Genomic DNA, 23,023 nt, shown 5'->3' with positions numbered 1-23,023 from the left:
AGGAAGGTTTGCAGTACTGGTTGCATTGCCACATTTATCTGTGAAGGACAAAAGTTTTAGTTTCTAAATGGAAAGAATGCTTCTAGTGATAACAGGCATAGAAGAGGGAGATTGCTAAGTACTTACTGTCTTCTGTAAGAAAACTCAAGGTAAGAAACAACACTGAAGTTTGTGTGTGTGCTATCCAAATGACGGAAGAGATTGCTAAAAAAAATAGAAAATGCAAAGTGTACGAAAGAATTTAATGGCCCTCTAGGGACAGCCCTGTTGAAGTTTACTCAAATTGGGGCTTTGGCCTTCTGGGGACAATATGTTTGAAATAGTGGAATAGCAGCCATCTGCTTAGGAAAATGTCTGAGAGATCATATCAGTGATGCTGAACTTTCACAGGAGGTGAGTTAGTATTGCTCTGAGAGCATGTCAGAGTTTTGATAATCAGCACATGCAATAAATTAGAAAGCAACAAGCTGCTATTCCCATAGCTCTTCCACTTGATTAAACTGACTGATAATTTAAAGAACCTGATTTGATTTCTTCTTCCTTCCTTTTTAGTAATATCTTCAAGGGGTCAGCGGTGTGTATGTACAGCATGACTGATGTGAGGAGGGTATTTCTTGGTCCCTATGCCCACCGAGATGGCCCAAACTACCAGTGGGTTCCCTACCAAGGGCGAGTGCCATATCCACGGCCAGGAACTGTAAGTACCCTAAGAAACATAGTAATCTAAAAAGGCAAAGCTATGGAAAATATTTTCACGTTACATAGTCCTTGAGCTGAGATCCAGGAAAGAAACGGAAAAATACAATGAATAGATAGGGTGACAGAAGGGAAAGCTAACAATTCCTCTAAGTCCAAAATGTACTGATTGTCTTGTAAAGTATGAAACTGCAATAACAACTTCATTTGGATTTTAATTTTGACATTAATATTAACAACTTCAGCAAAAGTTTGAGCAATAGCTGGAGAACTTTACTGAAAGTCAAACATTTAATAAATTACTCTGCATTATCCCTTCCTTGGAATTTGTCTTTGTTCCAAATGTTGGCAGAGCCATTCTAAGTGCTAATGAACAGAAAACAGAGGATCTGCCTGGCTGTTGAGAAACTTTCAATTGTTCTCGACATTAAATCAAGTACAGTAAGACTAGATTTTTCTACAGTGGATGTAGAATGACTGTAATAATTTCTAACTTCCATTGGCATTTTTAAAAATCTATGCTTCTACCTGTTTCTCTGTTTCTAGTTTATGAATGACTAAAATATAAGACATCCATATTTATAACTTCCAAATGATATCATCACAATCTAGAAATACTTAACAGCCTCTGAAATTTTCAGTAGTCTAATAAGATGGGACGTTTATGAAGGAAGCATTAATTGTATACTTTGGGGTAGCTCCTTAGCTAGTATATATATATCAACTTGGCCCATCTAAGTTCTGAGATATCATTGCTGAAGATTAAATATATGTGTACACATATATACATATAAACGTAAGTGTAAGTAATATACCTGTCTATAATACTCTTTTAAAAGTCTCTGTGAATATAAGGCACAAAAAAAATCAGGAATAACTTTGATCCTTTCCTTTAAATAATCAGATTTTCTACTTTTGTCTGATATGTTTTGAAATTGTTCTTTCAAACCTGATCTTTCAACTGATCTCCAACAGTTAGAAAATATATATACTCAATCTAATGAAAATGACTTCCTAAGTGAAAGAAAACAGTGACTCCCTGACAGCCTGACTCCTCAGCACTCCTCGCTCCCTCACTACAACTGCTAAAGGGAATCCTAATTTTTTCCAGCGTTAGAACATAAGCTTTGCATCTAGGAGAGGTTTCATTTCTCATTTGATTCTGATTTTTTTGTTGTTGTTGTTTAATTACCATAGCTAATGCTGACATATCAGAGAGGTTTTTTTGAAGTTGTATTGTTTTACATTCCTGTGGAAAACGTGGATGAGTAGATATTTTTGGTATTTCTTATATAGCTAATGTTATCTTCTTTTCAGTCTGACAGACTTAAGTTAGTGTTCATTATGCTGTTTGTCTATATTCCCCTTTGATTCCAGTATTGATTAACTTCTCTAAACAAAAACAATTAATAGATACTATGTAAAACTACAGACAAAGAAGAATGTTACATGTTTCTATCACAGAAACAGACTGAGATAAAGAACTGATTGCTGCATAGTGGCTCTGTTACATTCATTCCTGAGCAGAGATCAGATGCAGCTCTATGGACATTCTGAATGCACAACTCAAATATTTGCCCTAGACACTGGGAACACAGCTCTGCCTGCTTCAGAGCCTGGGGGTTATTCCAAGACTTGTCTGAGGGTCTTGAACTGAGATCCATATGGGAGGAGAATGACTTGATTAAATTCCCACAAACAAGCAGAAAAGTGGGGACCCAAATGCAGCCCTAAGTGACTAGGTGACGTAAGCCACTGGATCTTTTGCCAAAAGTAGGAAAATACAGATAACTTACATATACTTTTTTTTTTTTTTTTTATTTTACCCTTACAATTTCACTATAGCATACTTAGATTCACAAAGAAAGTGTGAAGATGCTTGGATTTCATTGTAAACATTTGTCCTGCCTAAGGGCGAATGTGATCCCAAGTTACACAATTCTGCATAGCCCTGCAGCCACATCATGTAGTGCAAGAGGCTGTGCCAGTGTAAATGATAGTTAAAGAGTTTCTCCTAGACAACTGCCACTGACTCTAATCCTGGTGTCTACCACTTCGAAAAAGATTTTTTTTTCCCTCACAGTTACTATAATCATTCTATTGTTTCAGTAGGATAAAACTACTTTTAAAAAAAATTTAAATGAGAAACATTTCTGTCTGAAAAGAAGCTTTTTGTTTCTAAAGTGATAAAGTGAATGTATTTTCAATGACTTTGAAGACCTGTTGACAATAAATAAGAAAAGTTCTTGAAGTTCCTTTAGATGTCAGACTTGTGATTTCCAAGAAATGGGGAAATAGAAGGGAGAAACAGAACCTGAGCTTCTTACAGTGATTCAGTTCCAAATCTCACTGCAGTTACACAGTGCTGAATTATCTGAGGAATTTAATAGCAGAGGTGTTAGTAAACTTCTTGAGCATCTGGTGACTTGCCCAGTATCAGTAAAGAAAACGGAAACTTAATGATTCTTTTGAAGAGTCAGAAAACTTTGTAAACAATTCTACATCAGCTTCGCATTTAACAATGATGTTGCCAGGATTTTTCCTTTAAGATCTATAGAACTTTTTTTTTTGTCTTTTTTCCTTTTTTTTTTTTACCTTTTAACAATATTTGGGAGAGGAGGAACGATTTTTGTATATACCTCATCTTGAATGATGTAACTCATCCTGGATTCATATCTGACTTTCTGTGAATTCAGCTAACAGAGCTCAAGTTTTCTCTGTTTCATGGTACCAAGAGTCTATCTTCAGTCATGACCGAAACACTTTTTGTTCCTACCAAAATGCAGCTATTGAATTATTCTGTTGGATTCCCTAATGGGCCAGTTAGGTGACAGCTTAGTTACCTCCTCCTGACTGATCAAAACCCCTGACATAGCGTACTGGGGACCAGCAATTGGAAGTAGTTGTAAAATGCAAGAGTTCTTTGACTCTTCTTCGATCCAAGATCAAACTAATTTCTCCAACCTTTTCAGGACATTTGTATTCCTGCCTGTCTTTTGGCACATGAAACCTTTCTGTTTTCTTGATACCACTGGGACTGATCAGGTATATAAACATGGGTTCTGATGAAGCACCTTGCCAATTAGCTTGACCTAAACCCACTACTATCGATAGCAGTCCTGTCATTAGCATCAAGATAAATGTTTTTGTTGTGTATTCCCATTTTGTGACCATAATATAAGTAAACATGACAGGACTTTCCTCCTCAGGATGACTCAGACTTTAGGTGGATTGAGATTTCTCTGCAAGCAATTTGAACTATGGATGGGCTAAATCTCACCTACTGGTGGTACCCATTTCACTCCATTGACAAGGGAGGGAGTTATATAGCAAAGAGCTTTATTTTACCTCAATTAGTTTCCTAAAGTGAGGTGAAATGAATGTGAGGCCAGGTAGTGCACTTTAGACTTTAGATGTAAGGACACAAAGTTATTGTCATTTGTTTATTCTCATGAAAGCAGGGGATCTCAGCAGTAATTTGGCTCTCAGAATTGGTAGTCTCTTAAACACACGTAATTATGATGTAAATTCTAGTTTTATGGATTTTCTGCATAAAATCTATCTTGGTCATCTGCCGTGAGTACAATCCTGTGTTAGAAAATGAGACAGAAAGTAAATATTCACGCAATTGAAATACAGCTGAAATTCATTTACTAAAAATTGAAATAATATTAATTTAATATGTTTTAATTTGCTCAGCTGCAATTAACAATACTTATTTCTTGTGTAGTAATTTTTATACTTAAAGCACTTTACGTATGTTATCCAATTAATCTGAGTAATTAGTATTGCACTATAGTTAGAATATTAATCAAGTTATAAAGAAAACTTAAAATTGAAGTGTAGAATTTTAAACACAGTTTTGGGGACAAACTGTGGTTTGATTAATGATTATAAAAAGCCTCTCTGATTTTCTCTTTGTAGTATTTCTGTACAAGGGAGCACAAACATTTCATAATAAAAAGGCTGAAAAATGTTGACACAATAAAGTAGATAACTAATTTGCTTTCTGCTTAGTCTGCTCCACATGCATTAATCAAATGTCCTCCCTCCCTCCATTCCTCCCTTCCATACCATGAAATGGAACAGAGTGTCGGAATTTGCTTACTAACAAATATGCCAAAAAGGGACAATTTACACTTTATATGTCCATGCTGGAAGCATCTCTTTGCTGAGTATAACAACTATTCTTTTTTGACAACATTGATTTTTTAATTTAATTTCTGATGAATTATTAATAATTTGGATCAAGGTGATAGCAAAGACAATTGATTTCTTCTGCTGAGTATCCTGCAAGGTCTGTATTCTTGGTTAATAAGATATTGTCCTCTAGGTTTTTAATTTAATTGGAAGATATTCTATATGTGGATATAAGGAGAAAAATTTCTAGGGCATTTTAACACCAGCTGATTCTATTTCAGGTTAAAATGCTGCAAATTTAATAATTGTTAACTGGGTTTCAGAGTTTTATATGTCTTAAATAGGTATCTCTGAACAGATTAGGAGTGGGGGACACCAAGTTCTTTGCCGAGTATCTTTGGACTGGTGATTTGATGACATTGTGGTTCATCCATTCAACATTGCTAACACATTACCAATGTTTACTTTAAAGTAACCTCTAATTGTTCATAAAATACTTCCAAATTCTACAGAAGAGACGAGGGCAAATAGTGATGATTAGCCACAGTCCTCACATCTCTCCATGGGGACATGAGATAGGTGAAAGTGGAGGAATATTTTTGTGGATACCAAAGCCATGGGTTTACCACTCTTTCCTTCTCAGCCTCTATGTTTTTTAGGGGTTTTTTGTTTTTTGGTTTTTTTTCACATTGGCAGAATGTGAGCAGAAAATTCTCTGCTTTTCACAGATTAGAAGCAAATTAGTTTGGCCCACTCATGGTTGTATAAGGAGGCACATGGACTCTCTACTGTGTTACTTCACGTGGGTCAGCTTAGTCCCAAGGAGACACCAACTTTTCCATTACTGTGCAGTACACAACAGTGAAGACTTATTTCAAATCTTTAGCGAGAGTTGTCTCTCCTAACTGTTCACACTGACAGTAAGAGCAGCAACACTCACACAAGGCTTTCTTTAGAATCAATAAACAGAGAAGAGATACATTTAGGACATGACTCATTTGATTTGATTTAGTGTGGTAGGATCTATGTTATCGGGACTACATGGATGACATAGGGTTGTTGAGACAAGCAGGAGTTTAAAAAGTCAGTAGAACATGGAATTGTCCCGGCATTTAAGGCTGTGGTTCCTCAGAGAGGAATTGATTTCCAATCAACTTCTGAAGACAATACTTTAAAACAACGATGGTGACATAATTAATTAATTTTCTGTTGTATACATAACCAAATACTGAAATTGCTCGTCTCAACATTGGAAGATTTTATGTAATTCAGGATTTCTTCCTTCTGTCAGTTAAAGATCAATACTAATAAGTAAATGATTGAAAATCCTTTTGCACTGCCTAATAGTAAGAAAAATGAGGCTTATTTGCATTTTGTTAACCATATTGATTTAAATCCAAACTTAAAAAAAGCCAAAACCTTTTAGTGACAGAATTAACTTTTGCTGTCTGTCGTTAAACACTTAGATCCCCTGTCATATTTAATTATAGACTGCAGTAGTTGGGATGATTGTAATGAAATGGATTTCTGATATGTTACTGGTGATCAATAAAAAAATGTAGAACATTTTCTTTTTTATTTCCAGTGTCCCAGTAAAACGTTTGGAGGCTTTGATTCCACCAAGGACCTTCCTGATGAAGTTATAACATTTGCAAGAAGTCATCCAGCCATGTACAACCCTGTATTCCCCATCAACAACCGTCCAATCATGATCAAAACGGACGTGGATTACCAGTTCACACAGATAGTAGTAGATCGAGTAGATGCAGAGGATGGCCAGTATGATGTGATGTTCATTGGCACAGGTGAGAAATCTTGAATTTATACTGTATGCTCCTCCAGGCATTATGGAGACATAGATCAGATAAAATGTCATACTCTGAAAGACAGAGCACTGATTTATGTTCCAGTGTATACCTGTGAAAATTTGGGGAAAGACTCAAAACTGTGCATGTGGGGAGGTCTTTGTAACATACATTCACTGTTACAGGTTCAGGCTGTGGCCTGCATAGCTTAATTCTTTAGGAGCTTTGCCAACTGGATTAAGATCAAACCACTTTCTTTTCAACTGCTGTTATTAGGGAATTTTATTAGAATTGTCTTGCCTTATTAATTGTAATTTAGTATTAAAATGCAAGTTTTGAGGTAGCCATTTTGAAGTGCAGCATAAGAAGTATTAACATGAATGAGACAAGTATACAGGTATGGGAAATGTCTCGTGTGCCTTTCAAGTATTTCAAGTATTGCCTTAAGATGCCCAGCTCTTTAGTCAGAAGAGAGCATCACTTTGCTTAAGATTAAGATATCTGTCATGTGCAAAGTGGTTTAAGAAGAGTTACTATTCAAATAGAAGCGTGATATCCTTTACAAAGCGTTGCAGAATCATACAGCTTGGGCATTTTATAAAAGTGAAATACGTGCTCAGAAAGGTAATAATGAGGAATAAGTGGCCAGAAATTAGCTAATATGCATTTGCCTAAGTTCAGTAGCTTCAAAACTATGTTGATGCAGTTGGTGGATCTGCTTCTTCACCTTTGAAGATATTCCATTAGTTGGCTGGTGTCTTAGTTATGTTGAATAAAAGTATTTTAAACTTCTGTTGAACATAATTGCTAGTAATTAGACATTGGCATCATGAAGTCAAAACAAATCAAACCAAACCCCCACTGTTTCTTTTCAGCTTTGGCCCAAAAAATATGTGTCTGGCTGGCTGTCTTATAACAGTCCAATTTTTGACTTGCTTTAAGTACAGTTCTGGTGCTCTAGACCTGGGGTCAGATTTCCAAAGCAATAAATCTCAAGCTTTCTTTCATGTTGATGTTTGAAATATATTACGAGTAAACTGAGAGCTGATGAAGCTTTGCGTACCAAACACAGTGCATGAATAGCAATTCAGAACATTTACTGCAGGAAATGCAGCTCTGTAGAAAGTGTTCCAGCTCTTTAAAGCTGTGAACTGAGTTATTAGATACCAGTGCTACAATATGTTCCTGCATAAAACATGGAAAAGTAGTTTCATATGATTTTGCACAACACATATATTTTCCATCACACATTAGAGACTTCAATGCCATCTAAAACTGGCAGTGTTTTCTGCCTTTCAGCAAGTCTTCTATGACCTGATTCAATCCAGAAAAAAAATTAATGGCAATACTCCTCTTGGCAGTGATGTGAGGGAACAAGCCCTTCAGCTTCCAGAGTATGATGCTGAACAAACATGAGAAGCTGATTTATGTCTACATCTTGAGCACAAGAGGTGGCATTTATCTCATCAAAGTTTGGCTTTCAGTCTAAGAAAGGTGCCTTGTCTTCTGCAAGAGAGAGAGATAAGTAATTCCAGAGAGAGATTCATTGTACTTTCTTCAAAACCTCTATCAGAGCAAGATGAATAGTTATGCAGAAGTTCCTGTCTGTTTTCAGACAGTACAGGAAGACTTGCTTAAACCTGAGCTATAGCTTTTAGATAGTTATCATTATGTATAGTGGTTCTTATCTAAATTAGTCAGGCAAGGTCTCCCTCTGAAAGAGCTTCAATGATATCTAGCTCATACCTTTGAGGTGAGAATTTAGGCACTCAGTTCCCTAAACCACTAATATTTCAGGTGTGTCATAAGTGCTCTGGATCCCATCCAACATTGCTGATATTTGTGCCCAAGAACTGTAAGAAAAGTATTGAAAGGTTATTACTTGCACTTGCCAAAAGAGATTTCAGCACCAAAAACACAGCTTCATAACTACAGAGTGTTATTATTTCTTGAAGTATTACTTTTGTCTATACAAACTGTTCTTTTTCCAGCAGGACATTATACCCTCACGGGACAAGAACAGGTGTTACAACACTTGTGCTTGGAGCTGGGGCACAAAAGGTGCTCCTCTGAGCTCGCTATCCTCGTTGTGGTTTTCAGAGTGAGGAAAGGGCATCTTCCATCTAGGGGGAAAGGAAAAGAGGCAGAACTGAGGGTCTGCATGCCTTCTGCCAGAAAGCTGCACTGAACCAGCTGGTCAGAGTCAAAGGAACCAGAAACACAATCAACACATATTACATCTTCCCCAAGTAAAAAACAAGCCGGGGAAGAGATTAGGGACTCTAGTCACAGTCCAGTTTTCCACTGGATGATCTGAACCTATGACAAAGCCAAGATTAAGCTCTCTGGGGTATGACTGGATTTTTCTGTGCAGGTCTGTCCCATCAGATTAGATACATTTCTCTGTATTTTCCCATAACCATTGCAGCAATCTACATTATTCCCACACGCTACTGAACTTCAATGTGTTGAAGAAATAGGTTGTTTTTTGTTTTTTTTTTTTCCTTTTCATTGAATAACTGATAATTGAACACAACATAATTAATAGCCATCTAGTGTGGTCACATTTTCCTTTCCTGTGGGTGAAATCTTTAGCTGAGCAGTTTCTTTCCCACTGTGATTGTACCAATGTGTTTCACAATGGAAATAAAATCATATCAGCCTGCTTGAAATTATATCAGAAAAAACAGGATTTAAGATATGCACTTAATGCATATCCTGAGTGTCTGATGTTTGGGATCATTTGGTACAGTCAAGGTACATCTGTCAGTAAAGCAAATTAATAACAGTAATCTTATCTTACCCAGCAGAGCCTATTGATCCTAAAGGAGAAGCCTGATTCCATTTGTGTGAAATTGTTTGAAATACTACTCCATAAAACTTGATCTAGAACTCAGATAAGGCCCCACTTTGGTACCTATGGCCTGACCAGAGTCACTGAAGTGATTAACACAGTGTATCTTTGACCTCAGAGGCTTTCTTGAGCATCAAGCGACTGTAGTTGTTCAGGATCCACTTAAAATTCAGACTTTTTTTAAAAAAAAAAACCCAACATTATGTGCTCAGTGCCCACTCAGGCCCCCCAGTTTCCTTTGTACTGTTTTATTAAAAATCCCCTTTTATTTCTAGAATATGTCATTTGATGGATTGTGACTGAGGACAGCCATAGTACAACACAGAATACAGTCATAACACATTGCTACACTGTTACATTTATTACACCAGAGTTCCCTTTTTAGTCATACAATATATTTTCCTCAAAACCACAGTCATCAAATTATCAGGATAATTAAGGAAATTAACTCATCCATTAAATTACAAATACAACTAACGTTAAATTATCTGTTATTCTGAATTACTCTGTTGTATAAATCTGGAATTTTTTTCTTCTTGTTCTAAAGTTTATATTGCATTTGTTCTTTACTGTTCTCAATATTTCCTGAATGAAATATATTCAATTAGTAGCAGTAACCATAATGAAAAACACTTCCAAAACAACTAGTAAGTTTTACTAGTTTAGTTTGTACATGTATCTGCCTAAATAAAAAGAAAGCTGTGCTTGGCTTTGTTGTTGTTGTTTTAAGAAAGAACTGTTGTTTGTTTTTTTATCTTTTTAAAGAAAGAATCTATGAACTTGTGACTAATTGTTGGCCCTTTAAGAGCCAGAGCTGCAAGCGGCTTCAGCCTTGAGCACTTAAGTCTTGACTTTGAGTGAGAAAATACAAGATAATAAGATTGATGAGAAAAAATGCAAGAAAAACAAGATAAGAAAACTTCTTATGTAACTAGTCAGAAGTAAAAAGAATGCCTCATGAACAGGTGGATTTATCCAATCAAGTATTGTAACCAGACATGTGAACAGTAGCTTTTAGCCAATGAAGAGTTGGGGATTTTTTTTTTTTGTGTGTGTGTGTGTTAGCAGCTTAAGAGTATATAAGTGATCATGTAACCAATAATAAAGGTCTCCAGTAGAATTCACATTGAATTGTGTGTGGAGTCCATGGGTGTTCCCTCTCAGCAACTAATGAAAGAAAACAGTGATTTGTCCTCATTGAAGGCCAATGGTATCCTGGGGTGCATTAAGAAGAGTGTGGCCAGCAGGTCAAGGGAGGTTCTCTTTCCCCTCTACTGTGAGGCCACACCTGGAGTACTTTGTCCAGTTCTGGGCTCCCCAGTTCAACAAAGACCAGCAGCTACTGGAGAGAGTTCAGCAGAGGCCTATGGAGATGATTAGGGGACTGAGGCATCTCTCTTACGAGGAAAGACTGAGAGAGCTGGGTTTGTTTAGCCTGGAGAAGAGAAGACTGAGAGGCGACTTTATTACCGTTTATAAATATCTAAAGGGCGGGTGTCAAGAGGATGGGGCCAGACTCTTTTCAGTGGTGGCCAGCAATAGGGCAAGGGGAAACAGGCACAAGCTGGAGCACAGGAGGTTCAGTTTAAACATGAGGAAAAAATTCTTTACTGTGAGGGTGCCAGAGCACTGGGACAGGCTGCCCAGAGAGGTTGTGGAGTCTCCTTCTCTGGAGATACTCAAAACCCGCCTGGATACAGTCCTGTGCAACTTGCTCTAGGTGAACCTACTTTGGCAGGGGGGTTGGACAGATGATCTACAGAGGTCCCTTCCAACCCCTACCATTCTGTGATTCTGTGATTTAGATATTTTGTGTGAAAAAAATAACTTCTTTCTGAACTTCAAAAAATATGTGCTTAGAAACCAACATCTGCTTAAAACGGAGCAGAGGGAAAAATGAAAATTTCAGTACTACAGGATATTCTAGGATTTCTAGAATATTTTAATCCAAATTAATGTAAAGAAGTTTAAATACCAAAATTTTCTCATTAAATCAGTAGCTTTTAGGTTAGTCACCTTATTAAAAAATTTTCACCTGTGTAATCTATTCGTTTCAATTTAATATCTATTTTCAATATAAAAGTGGTGAGTTGTCATCTTTTTAATCAGAAGTTTCAACTAACACACAAATATATACACTTACAAAATGTGTTTCAATTTTGTGTAAATGTTGGTGAATTCTTGTTTTGAGAATGTTGACTTTTATAGTTCTGTTACTTTGAGAATTTTATCCATTTAAAAAGCCTTATATCTTCCTAAACTACTACTGATATAGAATGTTCAACATGAAAAACCCTCAGGGATGTGTTGCTATTCCTATGACATATTTACATGGCACTACACTTGGCTGGTTAAAAAGAAAAGTCACATCCAGAGTATTTCAATTTCAGAGAGCCAGCAGTGATGTGTATTAACCTAGAAATGATGATTTTTTGTTGTTGTTCCCTGAAAATTCTGTTCATGGAAACAAACAAATAAATGACAGATGCAGAAGCTGTAAAACAGAGATGGTCTTAAGTCTTTACCATATTCACAAAATTAAAGGCTGTAGCACTGGAATTTCAGGCGTTCACTTTGTTCATGTTGAAATCAATTGCAAAACCCCAAGAATGTAAATGGATATAGTATTAAAATGCTGGCACACACCTCTTTCTAAACAGAAGATGCAAGTTGCATTGCTTTTCACCCCTCAGCAAAGACTAGTTTTGTACACACAGAGAAAAACAGGTTCCTTAAGGGGCTTATACATCTTAGGTACTTTATTTGACATGGGGAAGATTGCATGTACTTAAGAGATCTAGCAGCTTCATCTGTCTAACAACATTTTATAAGCATACTGAGCCTTCTGACAACACCTTCACATGCATTTTAAGAATGACAAACATCCTATTCACAATGGACGCTAAGACATGCCTGGGTAAATTTACTGCATTTTCTTCCTCAGTTAAATGACTGAAACATCTGTCATTTTATACTGTCACTTAAATATAATTTCAGTCCTTTTCATTCTTTAATAACTAGTAATATTTATCTTCTTTGTTGAATTTTGATAATTGAAAGACTTTAATGAAATATCTTACTGAAATTCAATGTTTTTCTAGGTTATTTTAAATAGCAGTTAGTATTTTGAATGAGTGCTCAGTGATATGTAGCTTCACGATCTTTTTATGTGAAGTGATTATGTACTACAAGAAACTCTGGCTGCTCTGAATCTGAAGTATGCTTCTCAAGCACCTGAAAACTTTTTTTTTTTTTTTTTTCCCTTCCTTTTCAAGATATTGGAACAGTTCTTAAAGTGGTTTCAATTCCTAAGGAGACTTGGCATGAATTAGAGGAAGTCTTGCTGGAAGAAATGACAGTCTTTCGGGTAAGTGCAGCTAAATTTCAAGTGTCAGGTTATAGATTTCTCTGTGAACAGCTGCAAACTAAACTTCTTGCAGTCTAGCCAAGGAATAGCCTGGCATACCCCTCTAATTAGCTTGTCATTTAGAGACCCAGACACTAGTCAAAATAAACCTTGAAACTTTCAGTGCTAGCTGGAGGTTAATGATAAAAGAAATGGCATTCTGGGTTCTTGTTTTTTGGTTTTAAAAATAAATCAGCATCTCTGAATATTAGAGCTATTGCATGCTGTAGTTAAATATGTATCTGTGCAAGTCTAGGAATAATGCCTGTCTGTTTTCTCCCACAGAGATATGCAGTACACGAATTTTATAGTTGCATCAATGCTTAACACTTTTCAGACTATCAGTGTAATGTAACTAGGAAAATACTTTAGGAAAAAGAGTGATCTGCACAGATTTCTTACACCTAGTAGTCTGAGAAACAAAGAAAGTGTTTATGTTTTCAAAGGTGACTTTAGGGTCTCATTTTCGTGGTTTGACACAAGACACCATAAATACCCCCTAATCTTTAGTACTTTTTTGTGAAAATCAATCTCCTATTTTTCCTGTCTGAGCCACCTGAAAAATAAGGCATCCCATAGGCACTCCTGCAAGTTGGGACCTAGTAAACTTTTCAAACATTTTCCAGACAGAACCTAGGGATGTCTCGTGTTTTGTACACAAAAACAAATCCTTTACATTCCTCTCATTATTCTTTTTGCCCGTGCCATTTTATGGCACCATTTCACAGGCTCCAGGCTTTTGGGTGGTTGATACCTAGCTGGGAGCATGAGTTTAATCTTACAGTGTGAAGATGATGCTTGAATGCTTGGAGAGCTCCAGTTGTGTGGTCTCACTCCTGATGTGCTGAGAAGGGCTCCTCTCAGAACCTGCCACAGGGGTCCTTATCATACTCAGTTGCCATGCCTTTATCTATTTATTTATTTATTTAATGTGCAATCTTGCTTTTACTGGTACCAGTCTTGCACAGAAACCACCAAGTGCAAGATACCACTGAAAAATGGGTGTGTCTATTTCTACAATCCATGGTTGTTTTGATGGCTGAGGGTTTTTTCTTTCTTTTTTTTTTAACAGAAAAATAAAGTAGAAACTGAGGAGAAAATGAGACAAGTAATTCGTGGTTCCTATCTTTTTTTTTTCTTTTTTATACACACAAAAATAATTACATTAATGCAGGGTAATTTGGCAATTGTTGATAGTGTATGAGTCTCTTCCCTAAATCAAGTAGAAGTGCCAAGCTAAAGGAGATCAGGGAAATATAAAAGGGAAAGAAAGAAAATAAATGTATTGAAAGTTTTATTTCAGAAAAGCTTTATAGAAGTAGAATGGTTAATGGCAAATTCAGATCTGGTATTTTGCATTACATGTGTATTTATTTGTTACACAAAAGGATTTTGGTGTTCAATTTGTGTGTATAAGATCTGGATCTTTCAATAGGGAATTTGCAACAGATTTTTCAGGTATCTTAATCAAATGTAAGTTTTATTTAGTTACAAAGAGTCTACATGCGTCATAAACAATGTATTTTGATGGTTGAACTGCAATGTGCAGAACACAGTGCTTTTCATTTATAATTCCACGAAACTGAAAGTCTTCCATATCTGTTACATTGATAACAAATGTCTCTTTTAGCCATTTGTGCAATATTTCTCTGAACAGCTGAGCAAACAAATGAGGTCAATTTTCATTTGAATGTTACACTTAATTGATGCTTTCTAATATAAGGTCTATCAACCCATTTGTAAATGCAAGTCTACATGCTGAAAATCCACTGATCCATATCAAATTATATCAAGATAAGCAAATTGCAAACTACACAAGTGTAAAAGCTTAATAAGGAATTTATTAATGTACATAAGCAAAAGTATGATGTGTAGGATCAGGAGATTTTTAGATGGAATAAAATTTGTACAGAATTGACTTGCACACTTTGTAACCAAATCGTGACACTTTTACTCTCAGGATTAAAATATATTCAAGCAGCTGGACCTAAAAGGTGTAACAGTTTTTTAATCAGATCTAAACATACTTATTCTGTTAAATATTTCCTACAGTGTTTCATGTAAAAGATTAGATATTGTTTTGACGTTGCTTGCTACAGATAAGTGTAATTAAGAGTAAACTTGTCTAGGAGAAAAATAACTCTCCTAGTGACCCATTTGGTTGATTAAATAATGGGTATACCAAGGTGCAAAAAACCCTCTTGCCCGTTTTAGTTCTGTGTTCTGCAAATGCAAGTAACTTCTTTGTACGTGAATAGTATGGTCACAAGATTATGCTTGAGATTAAGGCTTGTTCTTATGAATAAAATTTTGTGGGAATGGGTTTTTCACCTTGATGTGGTTAAAATGTGTTGCACCTTTAATATATAGTATCTGCATATTTTGATGCAACCGTTGTTTTCATATTACCTGGGAGGTTCTTTAAATGTAGTTTTAATATTAAGCGTAGAAATTAAATTTGAGGTGTGAAACTAGTAACAAACTAATCATAATGAAACTGTAATAATAATGGAAAATGATATGTCTACAATCAATATAGCAATTGAAGATGCACCCGGATATATACACACATTCTAATTCACTTAGAGCTAGAAACTATTCCACTTCAAGAGACAAGAAGCACTATTACTAAGGAGTGTCTAATTTCAGGATTTTTAGATTGGGCAAATAGCATTCTAGCAGAATTTTTTAGTTTATAGCGCTCATTTTATTTTTTAACCTTTTTTGTTTTTGTTTTTGTTTTTTTTTTCCCCCTTAGGAACCCACTGTTATTTCAGCAATGAAGATTTCCACAAAACAGGTACTATGTGCACAAACTCTAAATCACTTTTAAACATTTATTGGTCTCTGTCTTTAAAGACAGTAACTTGGCAGTCAGTAGATGTAATTACAGCGGCAGCATCCCATCTCTTTACATAAACATCAGTAGTTTCTCAGGAGAACATGACATGCAAAGGAGAAAGGAAAAGCCTAGTTTGTGTTACTGGTAAGGTGGACACTAAACATAAACTAACCAGCTGTCTGGAGCTCTCAAAAAAAAAAAAAAAAATCCAAGTTATGAAATGTTTTCATGGCAGAGAAACTGTTCAAAAGGAGTGGCCAAACTTGGTCTCTTGCTTTAATGGGACTAGTCCTAGTCACCATAGGAATGGTCTAGTACAAAATGAAGATAGTGGAAGCAAAAACTGGAAATGAGACATTCTTCCGTCTTTCTGTCCAGTACCTGTTCCACTCCTGGATGGGCACCATTCAGATTTAACAAAGAGAGTAGATCTGATTTAGTCCAAATTTTCCATGATCTTCTGGTTCAGTGACACAGTTAGGATATGTGTTCCAGACTCCAGAATTTATATTTCCTACATCTGTTGATTGCACTAATAACTAGCTTCTTAAAGAAAGGATATGTACTATAACCTTTGTTGTAGACCAAACGATAACTAAAACAAACTGGACTTCTTGATGAATGGTGGTAGTTTTGTCTGGTTTGTCTTCTTGATGAATGGTGGTAGTTTTGTCTTGCAGGTGATTCCTGCATTTCTGAAAAAAATATAAGCAATTTTTATTAGACTTCTTTGTGAAGCAGCTGATGAATTATATAGTCATGCAAAGAACTTTTAATTGTCGTTTGGGAGTGAAGAGGGTATTAGTGGCCTATCTGCCAGTTGTGCCTGGAATTAGGTGGATGGACCCCAGACAGATTTCCTGTCTCAAAAGTCTAAGACATAAAATTCCACGTCAAATTTAACATTTTTTTTTTTTTCTTTTTCCTATTAGTGTAGATTTGGAGCCTAACTTGGTGAACACAAACAAATTATTCACCCTCATTAATTTTTCCATTAATGTCATTGTCAGTAAAGAGGAGATTTAGTATTACTTGCAGAAGTGGGTGCACTAAAAACTGTGTATGTTATAAATAAGATTTAGTTAATTCCTCTACCTCACTCTATACATTATTAAACAGAAACTGAATTCATTCTGTAGTGGACAGAGCCCAGTACTATGTTTGAAATGCTGCATATTTAACTCAGAATTCACTGTATTTAGGAAAGTTGTCTGAAAACATTCATGTATTTGACAGAAAACATTTTGTTTGGGGCCACTCTTCTAGCATAGTTTACCACCTAAAACAACAAAAATGTCAGGACAAAAAAATATACTATTGAATACTGGGATATTTAAAAACAAACTTGTCAGGTTGTGTATATATTCACATCATACCAAAATGCTCTGCTTTGGATTATTTTCATGAGTACATTCCCTTAAAGCAGCCAATCAGCTTTGATAATGGACTGCATTTTCATACAACCTCTTCTTCAAAGCATCTTTAGTTGTTCAAGAGAGTTTACAATAATCCCTGAGTCTTTTGAAAACAAATTTCTACTGCTAAATTTGTCTAAAGCTAAAAAACAGCATAAAGCATAAGTTATTTGGGCAGAGTTAAGCTCCTGAAAAATCAAACCAGCCTCAAGCTAAAAATGACAGAATCATGATACAGTATGACAAGCTTTTCGCACTGTATCAAATAAGTATTTGGCAACATGTTTCCATTTTCTATTTATGGTTTTAAAATACTGTATTTTTATAACTCAAACACTTTACTCATTACGTTCTGATAAGCAGGGAGTTTTTCATATAAACAGCATGATAATTCCATGCATTGTACAAAGCAGGAGCATGAAATGTAAACAGAAAAGTCAGCATGTCCTATTGAATAACTTTAAAGCAATAACTTCACTTTACTTTTTCACTAACAATTCTTTCAACCAATTGTAAAAACATGGTATGGAGTGTTTCTCCTTATTTTTCAATTTTTACGACACTAGTTGTTCAAAGCTACCTCTTTTGCCTTCATACCAATATGACATGTTAGAAATGACTCTTCTTCCTAAAGAGCAAAATCTACAAATTCTTCAGAACCAGAAATTAGCACAAGTTTTAAGTTACATAAAACTCTAAGGCCCCCATGCCTCTCTCTATGAGTATGAACTTGGCCCTTGAGTGAAAGTGACTTTGAGCAATGAATTCAGCCTTTATGTGCAAGACTAAGCCTTGATACAATCTTTTTCAACTCTGTGGCCTTTAACTCACAGGAATTATATTTATATTTTCTCACTGAAGCTATGTATTCCTCTTAATTGGGTTCAGAGCCTTAGGTTTGTGTAACCTTATTACCTGAACAAGTTGCACATGGTTAGCAATAGACACAAATCTTCAGAGAACAGAATCCTAGAGCCACTATAACACCCTGCAGCCACTTAAATTCACAGTTCTGTGGGTCTAGCGTTCCAGGGAGCCCCTGGCTACCACTTGGCCCTGAGCCTGTCAGATGGGGCTCCATAATTTTTCCCTTGATTTAAAAATGTGGAAGCAGGCCAAAAAGTCAAGCCTGTCTTTCAGAGGTGGTATTTTGTGGTGCAAGCTCTCATCTTCTTCTCAGGGTTAGGTGATTGTCTGTTTCAAAAAGCCATGATGGGAAAAAACAAGGAGAGCCTTGACTGATACAGACCATCTCCTTGTCTGGTGAAGTGCTATGAAGAGCTTTTGTTTCTCCTCCTTAAAATTCTCAATCAAAGGCAAGGCAGAGACATTCAGGACTACTTTTATAGTACTTTTCGTAACATACTGAATTTTATTCAGAGATCACCATCTCTGTCCATAGTGAGCATATAGGAAAGACCAGCTCAAAATGGATATGTCACTTACATAACTGGTGTCAGTTACATTTCAAGACATAAACTTAAATTGAATGGGATTTGAACCTCATGATCCCTAAAGTTCCTTTTAAAATTCTGCTTGAGTTCTTCTTTGTAAGAAGAATTACATTTTTTCATCTCTTTTTTTTTAATTGCAAATGGAAAATTCTCAGTTATCTCTTTGTCCAACTTCTAGGGAAATACTGCATTTTGGGCAGCACCTTAGGGCAAACTGGATTGCTTAAGACATTAGTCTGTTCATCTCTTCTGGAATTCTGATACTTCTGCAAGAATTTTTAGAAAATATTTTTTATTCTTTCCTCACTCTGGTTTGATCTGATAATCAGCTCATTTATTAAATTAACAACCTCTTGGGAGACACCCTTTGCCCAAAGGGCAGTTTGACAGTGTATGGCAAAGTGAGGTCAGGCCATTGATGCAAATCATTCTATTACTATTTTCTGAATTTCATACTGCTTCGATTTATATATTATTAGTGTTCAGAATAATGATCACCAGCTGGAGTCTAAAACCATGATCAGAAGAGCAGCAAACAGAGCAGAAGCCTTCAGGCTGTGCAAGCACCTGAAACACGTGCTATAGTTCACTGACTGAAATTTTTGAACTTATCTACAAGGAATAGAGTCTTTAAGTAACCCTGTTTTGTCCTCAGTTTTTTGTTTGTTTTTTTTTTTTTCCTTGTGTGTTTCTGATCATTCTTTACTTCTGAAGACATGTATTAGAAATCAGGGAGGGCTTTTTGACAAAATGAAATTGGTTACAGGGTTGCAGAGGAAACCATCACACCATTCTTCTTTCTTTTCCCCTGTGCATTTTCTAGGTTGATTTTTATATTAGTTGCACCACACTTTGCTACATGCTTATATAGATATTAATTCCCCAATTACATAGAACTCAGATCAATACCATCTGGACATTTAAGATACTTAACTGAAGCTCTAATTTGACCTATGCTGCCTCTATAATCAGCAAAGAGAAAAGATATCCCTTGAGAAATGTTTAGGTCACCTAAGATTTGAATTGCTGCTCTTTTTACTGCAGAACATACCCCTAAGCTGGGTACTTCATTAAGTGACTTAAGCTAGAAAGAATCAGCTTATCGTGTCTGATGCCTGTCATCTGCTTCTCAAGGATACAGCACTAACTAGGGACTGGTATACTGGTGTATACAGTTAAGGCTTTGTGTAGAGCTCTGTGTGGTCAGAAATTTTGGCCCAGAGAATGTGGGTTCACAAGCCATCTATGGCACTGTAATAGATGGAAGCAGCTGCTTAGAAAGTGCTTAGTTTTCAATTTACCAGTGAAATTTCCTTTGGGTGCTTTCATTGTCATATTTTCCTTGAGAAAATACTGTTGTTTATATAAATGCACAGGATGTTTCTGTTACAATTAATATGGCTGTATAAACTGCCAAGCTGCTCTCTCTGAAAGAAGTTAATGCAACACCTTTTATGAGTCTTTTTGGTTTTGCTTTCTCCTGGTATCCAGTGCTCATCATTTCCAGTTGGAAGGTGACCTCAACCACCTTTCACCCTCGAATTCCCTGGAAATGGTGCCTCTGGGACATCACAAGGCAGGAGATGAAGAATTTTGATAACATTTCTTGAAATCCTGTTTTCCACACCAGCCTTATGTTTTCTAAGAAAAAAAAAAAAAAAAAAAAAAAGAGCACAAATTTGTATTTTCATGGTGGGGTTGCTTGAAGTGGGACCTTAAAAAGAAATATGTTAATTGCTCCACCATGTGAGCTGGGTGACAAAGTTTAAGTTTTTGATAGCAAACTGTCAGTGTTTCCAATACATGAATATGTCATTTAAATTTTGTCTATTTTGTTTTCCTCTAGTTTTGCATCTCAGAGGGAACTGTATTTACTTACTACACTCATATTCTTTCTGAATTAGTGCTAAACTGACATGCCTCTGTTTGGACTTTCACATGGCATCAGTAGTTCAGTTTCCTTATGTCCCTCTGGGGACCTACTGCCCTAATGGATCACATGAATTCAAAGAATATCAAAGAGGAAATTGAGAGAGACAAGATATTCTGTTGTGATGCCATACAAAGCTGTAGTTCATTTTATTTGCATTGTTTGTTCTTTACTTCATGGTTTCTCTCAGCATTTGAACTACATCTTCCACTCAACACTGGTTTTTATCCAAAATAAAGTAAGCCATCTCCCCTCATTAAAGATATGTTTCAATTAGAGTATGTCACCTATAGAAAAGAGTATGAAGCATTGGAATTATGAGACATGCAAAGAAGTGCATGCATGGCAGCACTTCCAAGCTGAAATATCTTAGCATCAGTCTCAAATAATTTACTTTAGTTTTCCTCCCACTCACATACAAATCAAGGTCATGTATAGGAAATTTGCGTTAAAGTTGTTTTTCTTTAAATTCAAAAGCATATTCTCCTTTGTGTTCTTTCACTGATTGTAGTACTTTCCCAGAGTGGGGATCTGAATAGAGAAGAAAAAATAGAAGAGTACTTTATTTTTTTCTTAGTCTTTAGAGAAGCTACTGAGAGCTTCATACAAAAATCAGTGGTTTTCCTATTTGATTTTTTCTTATCCTGAGGACAATTCTCTTCTTTTCCTTTAGTACACTAAAGGATCATGATCCCTTAGTGTATTTGTAATGATCCTAACATATTACTATATATATTTTTTAAGTTTTCCTAGTAAAAAACTGATAATTTGCAATTTTTTTTTTTTAAACCTTTATAACAGCAACAGCTCTACATTGGCTCAGCCACTGGAGTTTCACAGCTTCCTTTACACCGCTGTGATGTATATGGAAAAGCGTGTGCCGAGTGTTGCCTTGCGAGAGACCCTTACTGTGCCTGGGATGGTTCATCTTGCTCACGTTACTTCCCCACTGCTAAGAGGTAGGGACAGTTTCAGATGTCTGCATGGTTTGCTATTTGTTTTAACTGATGGTCACAATATGACCAGAGGGCTTTGGAGATTGTTCATGGGATGGTTAACTGGAGCCCTTTCTCTTCCAAAGAAAACATAATTGTGGGAGTTACAAGCAATATGAAGTCTTGGTTGATTTAAAGTGAACACTGCTACTTCTTGAGTTGGCTTAAAAACCTATTGTAAAAAAAACAAAAACAAACAACAACAACAAAAAAACCACTTAGAAAAGTGTTGTCTCTGAAATGGATTAATAACTTTATATTCAGTAATAAACAGCAAAAAGAAAAAAATATATTTTCCTCTAACATGAGGAGGAGGCTTGATAGTAAAATAAAATAACTACTTGCCCAAGTAAATTTTCCTGCATTTTCATGAATTCTAATTCAAATGAAATATTTATAAAATATTTGGACATGAATTGAAAGTTATTCTTTAGTGATATATAACATTATTGTTATTATTCAAAATTATAACTTGTATGTGTTGATGTATGTCTGAGTGCTACCAGATCAGAACAACCACTATTTTAAATTCACTCTACACTCATGCTAAAGGCATCAGTAAAGGGCAAACAGATTCTGCAAGTGAAAAATATCATTTTTAATAAAAAATTACAAGTCCTAGTTCCCAGATCTGAAGATTTAAAATAATGATTTCTTTGCCTGCCTTTATCTCTGAAGAAAAAGCTACTTATGAAACATCAGGTTTAATCTGAGACAAGCTTTTTTGCAAAATTCTTTAGAGAAGAGTTGCAGTAGTTTGGAAGGGGGTTGGACTAGATGATCTTTTGTGGTCCCTTCCAATCCCTAACATTCTGTGATTCTGTGAGTTAAAAAGGAGAACCTGAACCCATCCCAAAAGGGGACACTAATAGCCCAGCATCAGCTGGTCAGATTTTCTCAGCTGCATGGGCTAAATTCAAATTTGTGGTGGGAGATCGGCAGTTTCTCTGTAGGAGGAGCAAGAGAGAGAGGAGAGGAAACTGAGGTTTTCAAGGAGAAAGATTGATTTAATTTGAAAGTTTTAAGAGTTAGAAGTCAGTGAGGTTGAGTACTGCCTTTAAGTCAAAGGAGACTAAGGTCAGAAATCACTGAATCACTCTTCTCTGCTACCTCCCTACTGATCTTTATCCCTGAACTTCATCCTTTTTCAGCATTCTCTAGCACCCATTCCAACTCCCAGCCCATCTCAAGACCATAGAGCCCATCATCCTGTCATTCATCTGCTTTACACTGATGGAAGAAATTGAGCTCTTTGTCTTTTCCTTATCTGTCTCTTCAATTTATTAAACAGCAGACTGAGCTCACTGTTGCCATCAGGGATAAAGGGACTGGGGCCTCTTCTTACTGGGATTAAGGGGCAGGGTTGCTGGAGCTAAACTGAGTTGCATAGCTACAGGAAAACCTTGGGGTGCAGAATTTACTCTTCTTGAGGCCACTAGAAAGAAAAAGTAAGCCCTGGGAGGCTGGGATCCTGACAATGCATTCA

The 23,023-nt window shown here is 36.1% G+C and overlaps 1 protein-coding gene across 1 annotated transcript in view; it reads left to right on the top strand.

Annotated features, from left to right (window-relative positions):
- Window positions 1–22,521, top strand: part of LOC104521355 (semaphorin-3A) — a gene marked incomplete at its 5' end in the record, with an annotated part of 55,314 nt that extends 32,793 nt beyond the window's left edge. Inside the window, 6 exons of the mRNA XM_010163329.1 lie at window positions 553–697; window positions 6,422–6,641; window positions 12,771–12,862; window positions 15,660–15,701; window positions 21,344–21,501; window positions 22,491–22,521. Coding sequence (XP_010161631.2) covers window positions 553–697; window positions 6,422–6,641; window positions 12,771–12,862; window positions 15,660–15,701; window positions 21,344–21,501; window positions 22,491–22,521 — 688 coding nt within the window. The remainder of the gene's footprint in view (window positions 1–552; window positions 698–6,421; window positions 6,642–12,770; window positions 12,863–15,659; window positions 15,702–21,343; window positions 21,502–22,490) is intronic.
- Between the last annotated feature and the right edge of the window lie 502 nt (window positions 22,522–23,023).

Source organism: Antrostomus carolinensis, unplaced genomic scaffold (assembly GCF_000700745.2).
Source record: "Antrostomus carolinensis isolate BGI_N321 unplaced genomic scaffold, ASM70074v2 scaffold4410, whole genome shotgun sequence".
Lineage (NCBI taxonomy): Eukaryota > Metazoa > Chordata > Aves > Caprimulgiformes > Caprimulgidae > Antrostomus > Antrostomus carolinensis.
Note: the sequence above shows the minus strand (reverse complement) of the source record. Positions and strands in the feature narration are given on the sequence as shown.